The sequence below is a fragment of the Bombyx mandarina genome, chromosome 11 (genome assembly GCF_030267445.1).
Source record: "Bombyx mandarina strain Sakado chromosome 11, ASM3026744v2".
NCBI classification, from domain to species: domain Eukaryota; kingdom Metazoa; phylum Arthropoda; class Insecta; order Lepidoptera; family Bombycidae; genus Bombyx; species Bombyx mandarina.
In genome coordinates this window covers 2,523,528-2,539,792 of record NC_143218.1, presented here as the reverse complement: position 1 = coordinate 2,539,792, position 16,265 = coordinate 2,523,528, and the positions used below count along the sequence as shown (strand labels likewise).

The 16,265-nt window shown below is 36.6% G+C and overlaps 3 protein-coding genes and 1 long non-coding RNA gene across 6 annotated transcripts in view; 2 read left to right on the top strand and 2 right to left on the bottom strand.

Moving 5' to 3' along the window:
• Positions 1–16,265, top strand: part of LOC114245968 (calmodulin-like protein 4) — a 122,370-nt gene that overhangs the window by 85,476 nt on the left and 20,629 nt on the right. The gene's annotated exons all lie outside the window — the stretch shown is intronic.
• LOC114247253 (uncharacterized) lies at positions 184–5,266 on the bottom strand. The gene is made up of 5 exons (XM_089731381.1): positions 5,011–5,266; positions 4,459–4,545; positions 3,650–3,736; positions 1,377–1,523; positions 184–414 (listed from the first exon to the last, which is right to left on the bottom strand). The coding sequence occupies exons 1-5, from the start codon at positions 5,129–5,131 to the stop codon at positions 245–247; spliced, it is 612 nt and encodes a 203-aa protein (XP_089587507.1). The 5' UTR covers positions 5,132–5,266; the 3' UTR covers positions 184–244.
• Positions 7,654–15,630, top strand: pn (exopolyphosphatase prune). Of its 3 annotated transcripts, none has more exons than XM_028178647.2 (9): positions 7,654–7,791; positions 8,238–8,363; positions 8,650–8,798; positions 9,448–9,581; positions 9,758–9,919; positions 10,777–10,897; positions 10,987–11,116; positions 11,242–11,397; positions 15,473–15,630. In XM_028178647.2, exons 1-9 carry the CDS (start codon positions 7,756–7,758, stop codon positions 15,611–15,613), a joined length of 1,155 nt encoding a protein of 384 aa, XP_028034448.2. In that variant the 5' UTR covers positions 7,654–7,755; the 3' UTR covers positions 15,614–15,630. The 3 variants fall into 3 exon arrangements, with proteins under 3 accessions (XP_028034448.2, XP_089587504.1, XP_028034455.2); XM_089731378.1 differs by having other exon boundaries at positions 7,671–7,787; XM_028178654.2 differs by lacking the exon at positions 7,654–7,791 and adding an exon at positions 7,996–8,136.
• On the bottom strand, positions 11,564–14,530 carry LOC149501896 (uncharacterized). Its single transcript, XR_016323849.1, has 2 exons — positions 14,348–14,530; positions 11,564–14,184 (listed from the first exon to the last, which is right to left on the bottom strand). It is a non-coding gene; the product is annotated as an uncharacterized LOC149501896 (long non-coding RNA).

The following is a 16,265-nucleotide window of genomic DNA, read 5'->3' as shown; positions in this document are numbered from 1 at the left end:
TACCGATTCGACACAATTAAAAATCTAATCTTTTAAAGTCCTTAAAGGTTATTATTCCCAGTGTATGCGTTTAGGGTCATGTTTGTCATTTAGGCCTGAAACGTCGTCACACGAAATAGCATTCAAACGATTTTTTAATTTTTTTTAAGGAATTCCGGAAAATAAAATAATATCTCACATTAATTTCTCTCAAATTTTAGATACATATATTTTGTGTGTAACTTGAAACTTAGTTTTTCTTTAGTTAATTATATGAGCTATGTCCCGTCGAGTTTCCCCTCTGCCTCTCGTAAATAAACTTCAACACGTTGTCAATGTCATCAGATTTTGACATTCGTCCTTTAGGCTTCATGACGTCTTCGGACAAATATGGCGCCGACATCATGCACGGTTCGCGACTGGCTAACTGTATATCTGAAATTCAAATATCTATCTAACACAATTGTCTTATCGTGACCATCTCAAACTGTATTTCCTAGGCGACGGGGCAACGCCGGGCTGCCATCGCCCTAAGCACGTCCTATCGGATCCTCTCGATCCATTATCAGTGCTTATGGCACTCCAAGCAGCGGTCACCGTTCTCCTCGACAACTGCGAGTATGCCATAACGCAATATGCAAAAGTTATCAGTGATTTAAAAAAAATATAACAATATGTTTCAACATCATTCGATTCACCATCAAGTATCACAGCTGACAGAACTTCTGCGTATCAAACTGTTTGACAAACTATAATAATTATTTTTTGGGTTAATTTTCAACATGGAGGGTAGAAGTAAGGGGCGCCATTTTGTATAGCGGAAAAGTATCCACCTGTAAACAGCAAGTTAATGTTGGAAGGCTCACTGAAATAGTGCTAGTGTAGGAAGTGGAAATAATATGAATATAGCAGTTATAAACAGAGTAAAGTGTGTTGGATTAAAGTGTAGTTTGTATAAAATTTTTCCACTTGCTACTGTGGCGCCACCTTAATTGGCTCCCTTTCAGCGGACATTTATTACACTGAGATGATGTCATTACTTCTACCCTCCATAGTTTTTATGCACTATGGAAGCTAGTATGCGTGTATATTGATGTTACCTAGTGGAAACGCACGTGTTTACCCAATTATAATTCAAGAGATATTTAGAGATATTTAATATGTCGCAAGTTAAATTTTACTCCAAAATAAGTTTCAATTGTGTATCATCTAAATTTGGCTCTTTTGGTTGACAAGATTGCCGACCACTGGCTTATAGTGTTAATCGACTCGTTTCAGTTTGAGAAGTTGGGGCTTAAGCACTGCTTCACCGCAGTATTAGTGAGAGTGGGCGTAGCTTCTCGCGGGGGCTTACAAGACGCTCCGTCAACAGTAAATTAGGCGCAGCTCTGACTCACTCTCCTCGTGGTGTCTGCATCGGAACATCCTCATGTGACATACGGATAGAAATGTCCTGTATATCCCATGTCCGCATTCAGCACACACCATCACGTCCAGAGCGGGACAAGACGAGGGGCACAATGCGTCGTATTCCTTGTAATCGACTGTAAATAAAATATAAAATCCAGGGGTGAAACCACTGAAGTAGGAAACCTATGGAAATGAAACGTCAACAAAAAATTCGTGCCACTGTGACGTCATCTGGCCACAAAACATGGCGGTTTTAGTGCTGCCCAAAAGATTTTAATGTTAGTAGGTTTTATCGATAAACGTTCTTGGCTTATTTTATTTTAAATATTGTTGAGTATGAATGTATTTGTAGAATTTATACTTTAATAGGAAGTAAGTATATTGTTATGTGCAAAGATGATGTGATTTAGATATTATGTGAAATCTAAGACGAGTTCGTGCTTCAAATTTTCCAAGTAAACGATATGACGATTTTTAAAATTTGCTACACTGATTTTATAAAGTTGTCGTTTGCCGCAAAACATAAAGATATGGCATAGTACAGTGCCATCAGCCCATTTCTAGCATGCTGAATGTTATCGTATTTTGAGTACGTGTTTTTCTTAGACTACTACAATCTATTTTAATTGTTTTGCTGACTCTAAAGTCCGTAACACGCTACCGCAGCGCAACTCAAGGAAGGTGCACCGCACTACCGCACCGCATGCAAATTTTAAACTTATCAAGGGACCGCCTGATAAAAAAAAACACCTACAGAATTTTCCTACCTACAGAACCTACAGAAACATTTATTCGTTAATGAAATTACAAACGTCATTCCTTGTGACTTCCTCTCTAAAATCACTTAATTAATAAATATTTAACGAATTTACAATTTAAATAGTTCCGAAGAGATTTTGTCGGTAGCCTTTTTCCCGAAATATCTAAACAGAATGTCTAAATATGTTTTGATGACATATTTTAAAGAGGTATTTATGATTAGTGTCATGATGAATAGATTCCGACCGAAAAATAGTGTCCGATATTTCGGATCCAAATATATTAAGTGTATAATCTATCTTTCGGATGAGGGCTCCATAATGAATTTAAATATATATAGATAATAGTTTTGCGGCATCGACTTTCTTGAGATCCTATAAAATATGTTTTAATTATTATTTTTGTATGTTTTAAGCATGATAAAATTAGAAATTTTATATAAGCAATCATATTAAATCGATATCAAAGTCAATAAATAATGTACAACCCAAAACAGACGGCCGAACTGACGTGACAATGACATTTGGTGCGCTCAACATGGCGGATTTTCGGCCTCATTAGACGGAGACGGAAACATTTACGTATATTCATGTTTCATTTCATGTACGCACTGAAATACTGTTATATTGTTTTCCTGCGAGTTAAAGTGCTGAGTAAGAACGAGATAGATATATGTTTATGTGTTTGCCTTCAAAATGGGTGCTATTTATATAAGCAATTGTACGTATAGAACAATATGTCGTGTCCCTACTATATAGGTCTATGGGTGAAACGCGATATTTGGTTTAAATGACATTTCGCTTAACACGCGACATTTATTTTTGTAATTAACAGTGCTATTTATTTGGTATCAGCATCAACAGTTCGATGTTTTTAATTTTGAATTTCTATTAAGTATACTCCATTCAAATAACTCAGAACTGCTGTAAAGTTGCAAAAATGTCGCATAAGCCAAACAGCCTTTCACCTCTCGATATCTTTCAAGGAATATCAAAGTTTTTCAGTTTTTCAGTCAACGCACCACCCATCGCGTCCCACGCTATTTTTATGGGTACGACTAATTGAGTATTGCAGGCGTTCTGCGCCAATGTCGTTGCATTTTTAATATGACACTACATCTTCTGATGGAGAGTAAAGTTAAGGATTACTATCATAAATGGGGGACGAGTTGAAAGAAAGCTTTCTATAGCTATAATCAGAAAATAGCAATTTAAAATACCACTAAAGAGTGCAAGTGTAGCAAATTGTTTGACGTGAATGTAACCGGATTGTTTTAATGTAATAGCTTTAGGCGCCATTTTTGTCATCAAAGGAGACAAGTTGAACACCCGCATGCAAACCTAGCGCCCTCTAGTGTGGTCATAATGGAACAGGTACAAACATAGATTATACACTTAAGGTACAAATATAAAGCACTAATTTCATCATTGCTTCGTTTTCGAAATTAAGTTTTGCTGTTCGTCTATTAAAATGAAGTTAATTTTAAATGTAGCATATTTACCGTCAGCTTCTTCAGCTTCTTCACCGTCAGCTTCGTCAGCTTCTTCTTCGTCAGCTTCTTCTTTGTCTCTTCTCCTATTTTTTGTATCTGAAAACAACAAAGGAAGGATAAGTCCGCTCTAGCTTATTAGTAAGTTAGTACCGGCCGCTATAGACATCAAAATCCATCAGTACCGCCATCTATCATGAGAAACAAAGTCGAAGTCTATTAAAACGTATGTCCCCTTAAGCTGAACCGCGTGCCTGCTTCATGGCAGAATCACCCAGGATTGCGGGGTAATCGTGAGGGCTTAATAATGGACTTCAGCAGGACTTCAGCACTGCCAGGGGCAGAGCCAAGAGGCTGCCTGCCGGTAAGTAATCTTCATAAGTCTCGTTTGAAGAAGGACATGTCATAGCGCTCGGGAAACACCGTGGAGGGGAGCTTATTCCAAAGTCGGATGGTACGTGGCAAAAAAAGATCTCTGGAAACGCACTGTGGATGAACGCAGTGGCTCTAGGTAGTATGGATGAACTCTACTCTAGTCCGGTCTACTACATCACAAATAGTGCTGCTGCCTATTTTCTGAGAGAAGAGAAGCGCTGGTGTCGTTCCAGGGCGCAACAACACAGCCTGTTTCGGGACTCGATGATCATCTACTCATGCGTGCTTACAATGGTGTTGCCGTCTATAGTTTACCACACTGCTGTCAGAAGCAGCCTAAGCTTGAACCGCTGTGCTCATCAACTGTGTAGGTATTTCCAGAGATTATTATAGCTACGCGCTGTCAGGAGTTATACAAGTTTTTTTTTAAATTGAAACCATCTAACCTTTGTTGGCGTGTCGAATGAAACTACCCACTTTCTGAAGTTCTTGGTGATTACAGTTCGACATTGGTACAATAGACGCTTTTATGCCTGGAATGCAATCGAATGTTTGGGATTAAAATGCCTCGTTTAAATACGCACTCTTTAACGCAGCGGTCGGGGAACTTTTTTAATTATTACCCAGAAATACTTTTGTGTAAGTTGATATTACCCCATGGCGAAGAACGAAAAAAAAAACGAAATCGCTTCTTTTTAGCATCTTTCATATTATAGCCCCCTGATAATTTGAAATCACAACGATTCTAAAGAAGTTTCACTTCTATATTTTTTTTTACTCATAAAAGTTTCATGTTTACCCCCCAAAATTTCATTTTACCCCATTTGGGGTAATTCACCCCAGTTCCCCGACCGCTGCTTTAACGTATATTGTGGTATTATTGCCTCTTCTTATCTCGATTTAGGAAACAATGGTTTCATGATATGGACTGTGCTATCATCAAATAATTACCAGGTATTAGTTTTTTTTAGGCAAACGAATAACTAATTAACGTATACCTTGATGACATCTCATATATTTCATTTCGCATTCATTGACCATGACTATGAAGATTTCTTTCTTGTTTCGCTGAGTGACTTTAGCGCATACAGGCTCGTCGCTTGGAGGACATTTTATCATTTCGCAATTTTTCACATTGGCATCGTTCCGTTTCGTGGGCCTTTTCGAAGTCAGCCCTTGGGAAACTATAACAGTAAGCGATAGCTGTATCAGATTGTGTGACTAAACGAATTGATCCAATTCATTTTAAATAGAAGCAGCTGTGGCTTAAAAGTTAATTTTAAGATTGAAGCGACGGGACTCAGTGTGCTAAGTGCGAGTTTTTTAACGTTCTCGATAGCGTAAAAGTTAACTCAAATATGTAAGGAGTTGCAATGTTAGCTACGTTTGCCGCTAGGGGCGCTGTTCCAACTCTATACAAATTTGAGTTAACTGTTACGCTATCGAAAACGTTAAATAGCTGGCACTAAGAACACAGATCCCCTGGATCCAGTGTCGGTGCTTTTCGGCCCTTCAAGCCCTTGTTACCGTAATGGATGAGTTCGACGAGCGAAGTAACCACATGTAAGTAAAGAAGTAAGTACATGCAAATATAAATACTATAGACACTGAGTTTTCGATCCGATTCGATCCGAGTGTTTGATCCGGTAGTAGATTCAGCGAAGCCCTGCTTTTGCTGGTGCTAGTGTTAGGAATCCTCCCAGGCTGAGCCGGTGAGCCCATCGCGTAGGGAAAAAAATGTACTTTAGTTAGTTTAAAGTACTGAACAGTTAAGTTTGAAGGAATCATAGTTAGTTGCTGGAACTAATTAAAAACTGATTTGAAATGTCGTTTTGTTCAAAGCAATATTTACTTCTGTGATAAAATTACATCCTTATTTATAATATTTATATGATGTATTACATTAATTCAAATAAAATCGTAGGCTTGATGATTAAGTAGTTCGAAATGGGACAAATTGATATTTTTTTTTAAAACACCTCTCTTACCGAAAACCAATAAAATAATCGTGAATGTTTTCATCTTGCGTCTCAATACGTCTTACTGTATTGTTTTCGTAACATTCATTACACGGATGATCAGGATTAATTAAGATTTCACTCAGATAATTAATAATCATAATGAACGCGCACTTTCTTTATAATTTAATTTGTAGTTTTTGTTATCCCGATACGAGAAACGCCATCTGCCGTCAAAATGCAAAAACAGATTTCGAAAAAAAATACGGAACGTTTTTTACATTTTAGGGAACATTTCTTCAGTGTTGCAGTGGCTTCTAGTGTTATAATGGAAATTTAGAAAATATGTTGTCAACTGTTGTCGTTGCGGATTAAACTCAAACTGCAGTATAGGAAGCACTTATTTATTCCACACGCATCTTAAAATCGTATACATTAACAATCAATTGGTTTTTATCCTTTGAACCTTTTAAAAACGTAAAACACAAATTTTTATCTCATCACATTTTTCCCTCAATCTGACAGCCTGTCTTTCTTTTCTTCCGGACGTCTCCCGTTGTTAATCTGTGTGTGAAAAACCATTCACCACAGAAATGGTGTTGTCGGAATAGGCATAGCGAGTCTAGAATATTCATTGAATGCTCTAATTCAGTGATGGCCAATCGGTCGATCGCGACTATTAGTCCAGTCGAACGTGGCAAGGCAAACAATATAAATATATAGAACAGTGTGCTTAGTGCTAGTTTAACGTTCTCGATAGCGTAAAAGTTAACTCAAATTGGTATGAAGTTGGAATGTTTGCCTACGTTTGCCGCTAGGGGCGCTGTTACAACGGCATACAAATTTGAGTTAGCTTTTACGCTATCGAGAACGTTAAAAAACTTGTACTAAGCACACGGATTGCGTAACGTAGACACCAACTACTGCGCGCATCATCTTCACCTTGTATCATTTGTTAAACGCCATTCCGTCACATCACTTAACCTCTCTTTTAGTATACGCAACAGTTCTCTTTTAATTTACCAACCTGATTTTGTAAACCTAGGGGAAGATACTCAGACGCAATACTAGCACTAAAAAGTAGTTACTAAGATTAAATTTCAGTTTTATTTTAATCTTTTTAATAAAATAAAATATACTATGTTTGTATACTGCACTTGTTGCATTAAATTTCAAGAAGTGTCATTGGTAGATCGCGGAGGATTTCGTCAGTATGCAGTAAATATTGTTGCTACTCAAGTTGGCCACCCCTGCTCTGGTTCTATCAGGAATGCTCTAGAACATTAAAGACAAAGTGGAAGTATACTGTAAAGTCTGTAACTTTAGGAGTTTTCATTCGTAGCGATACGACGCACGCATCCCTATAGACCGTTAAATGATATTCTACCACAGATATAATCGTATATTTTTAAATGCAAAACTGTAACGAATACCACGAGTAAGAAATGACCAATAATATTGTAACTTTGACGAGAATGCTTGTATGAAACTTAAATTGTAGTTTGGAACGTTCTTGTAAATGATTATTGGTCCGCTACAATTCCTTGAACACCTCAATTTTTTACTAACGCTACCTCATTTCGTGTCATTACATTATTTATTTTATTTCATTTTTCTCCATTTCACTTTTATACAGCACATTATTACGACTTTTTAAGATAGTTCATAGTATGTTTCCTTTGCCGGTCCAACGAAATTTACTACAATTGACAGCAGTAGACAAATTTTTAAATTTCATTTGATTGAAGAAAAATACAAAAGCGTTTTAAAGAAAAACTACAAACTATGAAAGAATTTTTAAACAACATTGTAAATAAGTTGGTAAAAATATCTTTATTTACACTATAAATAGTTTCGTCCGATACTTAAAAAAATCATATATTTATATGTTTCTACCCAATATGTTACCTACACACACAAAGGCTGGTTTAACACCTATAAAACAAATTGCATGTGAAGAATGAAGTTCTCTAACTTCTGAAGACTGCGACTGAGATTTTTGGCGGAATTTATGTTTTTGATGCCCATAGGCTCCAGTGGCCACTTATTACCAGGTGCACCGTGCGCTCGTCCACCGATCTTAGAAGGAACCTGATGTTTATCCTGGATGTGTACACTCATAGTTAACATTCAGTACGGTTTTGAATTAAGGATTATGTTTTGAGGGTACAGTTTGGATTTCAGTTCTACACATAATAAATATTTCAGTAGAGGAGATAGTAATTTTGACATGGTACAAACAAAAATATTTTTATCTGTTTTTCCAGAAATCCAATGACTATGACAACATTAATATCGTTATTGGCAACGAAAGCTGCGATCTAGATTCAGCGGTTTGCTCTATTGTCTACGCTCTATATTTAAATTGGCAACACAATCAGATAAAGTGCAAGGTACTACTTTTATTTTTGAATAATCTTAATGTTCTTCTGTTTTTGGGCTGATGAAATCATGCATTTGGTTTTGTGGCTAGATTATGATTCAATGCAATATGAGATTGCAAACTTATGACATTCATTTTATGATGTCCATTGATTCTAGTATACAATAAATTGAAACCTTTTTAAACTCAGGACAAACAATTGTGACCTAAAAAGAGTTCGTCCCTGAAAATTGTTAAAATGTTAAAATACAGCCAACACTCTTTATGAGTTAAACTATATCTGAATATTATCTAAGGTATGCACGAAAGACAAAAGGGGTGCTTCGTCCAAAGATGATATTTTCATTCCGATATTAAACATGGTCAGACAGGATTTTGCTCTGAAAACAGAAGTCATGTATCTTTTAAATAAACTCGGAATCACAGAAGGTGATTTAATTTTTAGGTAAGTTTTTTAATTCTGATTAGCCAAGGAATATATTGTAACAAGGACATAACTTGGCTTGAATGTGACTAGGCTCCTATGTAATGAAACTTTTAATAACAAATTTGTATTTAATAAGTTGTTAATGTCACTTTCGAGATAAGTTTGCATAATAATATGTACAAAAGGTCAAAACAAAAATGAGCAATCTCAACCTCTCACTTTGTCTTTAGGTGAAAACCCTTCCCTTTGTGTTTACCCTCGAAAGTAAATTACTTTTACGGTTTGATCTTGTTTTTTTTTTATGTATCAAACAACTACTTTTTGTAAAAATAATTAAACCGTTTAAAAGTTTTAAATGTAGTATGTTTTCAAGAATATGCTTATGTGCTTATTGAATTAAATTTCACCCACATGGTGCTGTTTTTTTTTTTTTTTTTGCCTTTGCAGGCCGACGAGCATACGGCCCACCTGATGGTAAGTGGTCACCGGCGCTCATGGACGTCAGCAATGCCAGGGGCAGAACCAGTACTCTCCGCAAGCCGTTTTGAGCTCCGTTTGAAGAAGGACATGTTATAGCGCTCTGAAAACACCGCGGAGGGGAAGGAGTGGAAGGATGGGGAAGATCAAACTCTTGATTGAGGCTACATCATTCCGCTTTCCATTGCAGAAACGATTATGACTTATGCAGTTTGTTAAGAGATTCTAAGTGCAACGTGGTTTTGGTAGATCATCATGTACTGGCTGCTAATGATGTTTTTGTGTCACCCTTTGTCTCCGAGATCATTGATCACAGACCACTAGGTAAGCACATTCAGTATTGTCAGTAGAAATAAGAAATTTAGTAAATTATTTGTCATACAGAGCTGAAGTTTGTTGGTAACATCATATTTCAGCTGATGGGCAGTCACAGGGTAACATAGAGTGTGAAATCTCACGGATATCTTTACTGTGATGATAAATGCTAATAATTCTTTCAGATAAATCAAGGTGGACCTACAAAGGCGATACAAGATTAACCATTGAGATAGTCGGTTCATGCGCTACCCTTGTAACACGTCGAATCAAAGAGCTGTGCTTACTATTGGGAAAGGAATTGCAGTTCTTCAAAGACCACATGCCCTGTAGTCAAATGCTGTATTGTGAGTATATATGACTGATTCTCATTACGGATCCTGATCCATTAACGGTGCTTTAAGGTACGACAAGCACCGGTCATCATCCTTGTCAAACCCGTCGATTTCGACGAAGAGCTCGACGAGTGAATTAATCCATTGTATATTCCCACTGAGTTTCTCGCCGGATCTTCTCAGTGAGTCGCGTTTCCCATCCGGTGGTAGATTCTGCAAAGCACTGTTCTTGCTAGGGCCAGTGTTAGCAACACTCCGGTTTGAGCCTCGTGAGCTCACGTACACGTCAAGGAGAAGCTGAAATAACCTCTTGAAGCTACCAGAATAGGTGGACAAAACGAAAACTTTGGCTCACTCTCTGAGCGGCTCACACAGCGGCTCTGTGTGCTTAGTGCGAGTTTTTTAACGTTCTCGATAGAGTAAAAGTAAACTCATATTTGTATGGAATGGGATCGTTTGCGTACGTTTGCCGCTAGGGGCGCTGTTCCAACTGCATACAAAATTGGCCTAACTTTCACGCTATCGAGAACGTTAGAAAACTTGCACTAAGCACACTGACCTCCTTACGGAATTGCTGATACACTTTCCTCTTATATAATTGAAGACATGAGTGGATGAAGGGGACATGACACAATTTTTTAATTTTGAGAAAACGGACAATTTCTTGGTACATAACTCCTTCGACACATGCAATTTCTAAAAATAGCTTTTAAACCTGGTGTTTTAAGGTCTAATATGGTTTATAGGCACATAACACCTTCATTTAATGTAAAAACTCATAATAAATCATAAAAATGGTACTTAATTCCTTCATCCACTCATGTCTTCAATTATGAAAAATAATATATTTTTTTTTATTTCTCCATCAGCAACAATCATCCTAGACACGGTGAATTTCTCGAAAGAATTCAATAAGGGAACACCAGAGGACGAGGATATGATTGATTTGCTGGAGCGAGTTTTGATGATTGAAAATCCCATTGACGAAAGGTTAACAAAAAAAAAAACTTTGACATTGACGTGACTGTTGCTTTATCTGTGCCAAAAGGCTTAGTCTTTTTTTCCTTAATTATTTGAAGGCAACGGGTATTGGATGAGCTGACAAAGGCCAAAAGTGACGTATCGAAATTAACGGCGTCACAATTGCTCAGGAAAGACGTGAAAATCCTCGAAGACGTACTAATACCCAGCTTCCCGATATTAGTGGAGGTGAGTGCTGGAATTCAGATAAGTGGACGCGCTCACGGCTCCTCATGTATTAAGCGGACCGTCTCACGTCCATAATGCTGAGTGGGGGTCACGGTTGAACTGCAGAAGACTTTGCACGTTTCCAGGAGTTCCTACGGCTGAGTGATGCTGTTGACGCTGTAAAAGAAGTCTTGATCCAGCGCGAGTGCTCAGTAGCTTTGCTGCTAGGAATGGATCTCACAAGTGGAATGAAGAGAGACATGGCGGTGATGTCCCCGAACAATGAGGATTTAGCCGAAAAGGTAATACAATTAAACTAATAACTCTTCCACTTTCGATAGTTTTGTGGTCATGGAGGACAGTGAGGTTTTATACAGGGTGTCCCAGAACTCAACGTCAAGCCGAAACGGGGTGACAGGATTGATTGTAACCATCATGAGAAAAAGCGGAAAAATGGTACGATACTTGTTCAAATTCAAATTCAAAATCATTTATTTCAACTTGGATGTCATCAAAAACACACTTGTTCAATGTCAAAATGTAAAAGAAAATGTTAACTCTACCACCGGTTCAAAAAAAAGCCACAGTCCTGAGAAGAACCGGCGAAACAAACTCAGCGGGCTTTTTTTTTTTGTATTTTCTCAACTATTTTCTTTTTTTTTTTTTTTAAACATGAAAACATATTTACAGTATACGAAAAAACAAGTCAAAAAAATACAATTCAAATAAATAATAATAATAATGAAAAATGAAAAGGCCAGGAGCGAACGCCTCATTCCCACGTAGTGCCATCTAGTAAAAAATCCTTAACTTTATAATATGCCTTGTTGCACAAACGTTCCTTGACAGTTTTCTTAAATCTATGAACAGGTAGTAGTTGAACGTTTTGTGGGATCTTGTTGAAAAGCTGTACACCCAGCCCCCTGAAAGAGTTGCTTATTTTCTTAATTCGAGCCGCCGGCAACGCAAGCCTATGTTTGTTCCTAGTGTTCACATTATGCAAATCGCAGACTCTGGGGAATTCTACAATGTTTTTACGCACGTACAATAAATTTTCAAAAATGTATTGGGGCGCTAAACTTAGAATTTTGATTTCCTTAAACTTGTCCCTCAAGGATTCCCTCGGGTGCATATTATAAATAGCACGAATAGCCCTCTTCTGCAGGATGAAAATCGTTTCGACATCGGCAGCATTGCCCCATAGCAAAATGCCATAGGACATAACACTATGAAAATAACTGAAATAAACTAGACGTGCCGTATCTTCATCAGTATACGTTCGTATTTTTTTTACCGCAAACGCTGCAGAACTAAGTCTATTCGCTAACTTGCATATGTGAGGACCCCACTGCAGCCTGGAATCAACTGTTATACCAAGAAAAACTGTCGAATCAACAAGCTCCAGTGTCTATCCACTTACAATGATATTAATGTCTACTTGTCTAACATTAGGTGTGGTAAATTTTATACATTTTGTTTTTTTGTTATTTAATAACAGATTATTAACACTAAACCAATGTACCACGCGCGAGATAGCATCATTCACATCGTCATAATCTTCCAATTGTCGTTTAATTTTAAACAATAAGGATGTATCATCAGCGAATAATACGACCTCGTGACGGGTTTCAATAAACTTTGGTAAATCATTGATATACACAAGAAATAAGAAGGGACCCAATATGAGGAACACCCATATTAAGTAAGACACCGGAAGATCTCTTTCCTTTAACGTCTACCTTTTGGATTCTTCCGGATAAATAAGATTTAATAAGTTCTAATGAAACGCCCCTAATACCATAATATTGTAATTTCCTCAACAATGTATTATGCTCAACACAATCAAAAGCTTTAGATAAGTCGCAGAATACCCCAAGGGCATTATGCGATTCCTCCCAAGCCTGAAAAATATTTTTAATAAGATCTACTCCTGCATCGATAGTCGAACGGCCTCTAGTGAATCCATATTGTTTGTTATGAAGCAGGTTATTGGAATAGAAATGGTTCAAAAGCTGTTCCAAAATAATTTTTTCAATTGTTTTACTCAATGTAGGTAGTACTGAAATGGGTCTAAAGTTAGTGGGGTCAAAAGTACTACCAGATTTAAACAGGTATTATTTTACTATATTTCATTATATCAGGAAACACACCACTATCAATACAGTCATTAAATATTCTAGCAAGGTAAGGTGCGATTATATCAATAATGGATTTTATAACCTTAATTGATATTCCCCATAAATCACCAGTTTTTTTAATATTAATGAGCTTGAAATTATCAATTATGTCCTCTATAGCAGTATTTGTGAACTTAAAGTTAACACTGCATTTATCAACATGATCTTGCAGTAATGATTCGGCGACGGTAGGAGATGAAATTAAAGATTTTGTAGTAGAAGCTGGGATATCAGCAAAGTAGCGCTCAAAGGCACTGGCCACTTCTTGATGAGAAGTTATTATTTTATCATTGATTTTCAAAATTGATTCAGCATTGCTGTTTCTGACATTCCCAGTCTCCCTATTAATGATATTCCAAGTCATTTTAATTTTGTCAGGTGCATTTTTTATAAGATTGCCTAAGTGCAATGACTTGGCCAATGTACAGACTTTTTTAAACAGCTTGGAATATTTACAGACATACTCATGAAATGACTTATTATGATTATATGATTTTTCATGATAAAGGTCATATAATCTCTGCCTACTTTTGTAAATTCCAACAGTCGCCCATTCATTGAATGATCTTTTATTATGTAAGATCAGAGTTTTAGAAGTAAAGATGGCACTAAATTCATCATTAATGCAATTAAATAAATCCATGTAGTGAACATTAGGATCTTCACTATAACAAACATTCGAAATTTTTGCCAAAACTTTACCTCTACACTTCTCCATACGTCTAATATTAATAGGAACAAACTGTAGGTTTCTTGAACTATTAACATTTGTAACAGATTTAATTTTAAAAGATATGAATTGTCCACTGTGGTCTGAACTTAAATGATTAATAATATATTTATGCAAAGGTTTTACGTTTGTGAAAATATTATCTATACAGGTTGCCGATGTGCTAGTTTTTCTTGTGGGCTCTGAAAATAAATTGCTAAGGTTATATGATTTTAACAATGTTCTGAATCTAATAGTGGCAGTGTGTTAGTTTCATACTAAAAAAAACTAGCAAAAAAATAAAAACCTCGAGTACCAAGTATTTTTGCTAACCCATTTTACTCAGCTCAAATGTTTTTTACTCACACAAGTCACCATTTTAGAATCCTGATTAAATGCGCGAACTTTTAATGGCGCTTGCCAAGGCACTTTGGTACGTTTTTTTTAAAGGAGGGCCTATCAAATTCGGCAAATTTTGAAAATTTTAGATTCATAGCTTAACAAATAGTATTAATTCTAGATAGAAAACTTGGGGTAGTTATTGTGTCATTATTTTTGGCTGTCAGTATGACAGAATGACTGTCAACTGACAGAATCTAGCACCGGATCGAAAACGCGACCCGCTGAGAAGATCCGGCCGCACGTTATTAATGAACGCCCCCTTACCAAAAAATAAGAATTTTTTATTAAGCCACTTCAATTCTAAAGGTGCGGTACGTGAAATATCTCGGGTTCTGTTTTAGCCGATTGTTGTAAATTTCGATTTTATAACAAAAAAAAAGGGGTGCGTGTACTTATGTACGCGCTTAAGAAGTTATACTTTATTTTTATTAAATTTGTCTTTTTTTGGAACGAAGTTCCTTATCGCGCGTTGTGAAAGGGGGCTAGACGGAAAAAATTATTACGAAAAGTTGTCACGACACTTTTTAGATCCGTCATTCTGACCAATCAACGTGTAGGCGATTATCGTGTGACATTGCTCGTATCCGATTGGTCCGCGTAATGAGTACAGTTTCTCGAGATAGCGTTTCAACAATAGTAATTTAGTTCATAGTATTGTCTTTTTCTTCTTCATAATGCCGTAATTTATTATTATATCTTTAAAAAAAATTACAATTCCTTCACTAATTAATCGAAAGGAACTTCGTTCCATCCGGGTGTCCCTTGACACCTCTGAAGTTTTTTTATTTAAATTTTAATCAATTTGAAAAAAAATCGATTAAACAACATCCTCAAACACGCATATTGGACATCCCTTTTCTAGACATCGTATAAATTCGGTAATTCTCGGTACGGTTCGGAAAGTTCACCTGCGGCTGTATTCAGACTCGCCAAGTTACGTCGGTCGTATTGTAATGAGCGATTTGCGGTGAATGACACGGTGCGCGCGCATCGTAAAATTTCACTCTCATCAATTTTTCATAAAGTTCCTAAAGAAGTATGTATAACTTAAAAAATCTGAGGGTAGATTGTTGACATGTTCAATTTCAGCTCGATTCGTTTCTCGTTGAATGGTCGTCGCCGTCGTTCGAGCTGTGCCCGCGTCACGGTGTGGTCCGTGGACAGCTGCGCTTGTCGGCGACCCGCAAACAGTACGTGCCGGTCGTGCAGGAGTTCCTTCGTTCGCTATAATAAACGAATCCAACTAATGCTGTGGTTTTATTTCGTCCATATTACATGCTTAATTTTTCTCTTGACCCTTTTGGTTCTTAGCTTATATTCGGATATTTTGCAGAAGCTGCTTTTTTTAAGTTATTTTATGAGCTGATAACTGAGACCTTTAAGTCATGTCTTATTTTAATTTATATTCTTATTTTTATGAAAAATGATAATATGGAGTGAAATGAAATGTAATGAAGATGATTAATTTAAGGCAATCAACTGGGATGAAATGAGATGATATGGGATGAAATATAATGTCAGTAAAATGGTGGTCATTTACTGAGAATTTTGCAGTTGACTTTTTGGAGGATCCCGAGAAGTTACGTCCAGCGGCTTTGTTTCATATTCCCAAATTTTTGCACTTTCACAGATATTAAACAGTTAATAAATCACCGTTATTACACATTTATACCTGAAGAAACACTAAATAGACAAAATAAAACAAATCACAATACTTCACTCCTCGCGTTCCCGCCAAAAAGTTCTGCAGAAGCTGCTAAAAGATTTTTGAAAAGTACCTTCTATAAACTTACAAAAATACATAAATCAATGTTAAATGTAACTAATACTAAACTAACACGTCCATACAGGTCGATTGGTACCTAATTTCTGTAATCAAATT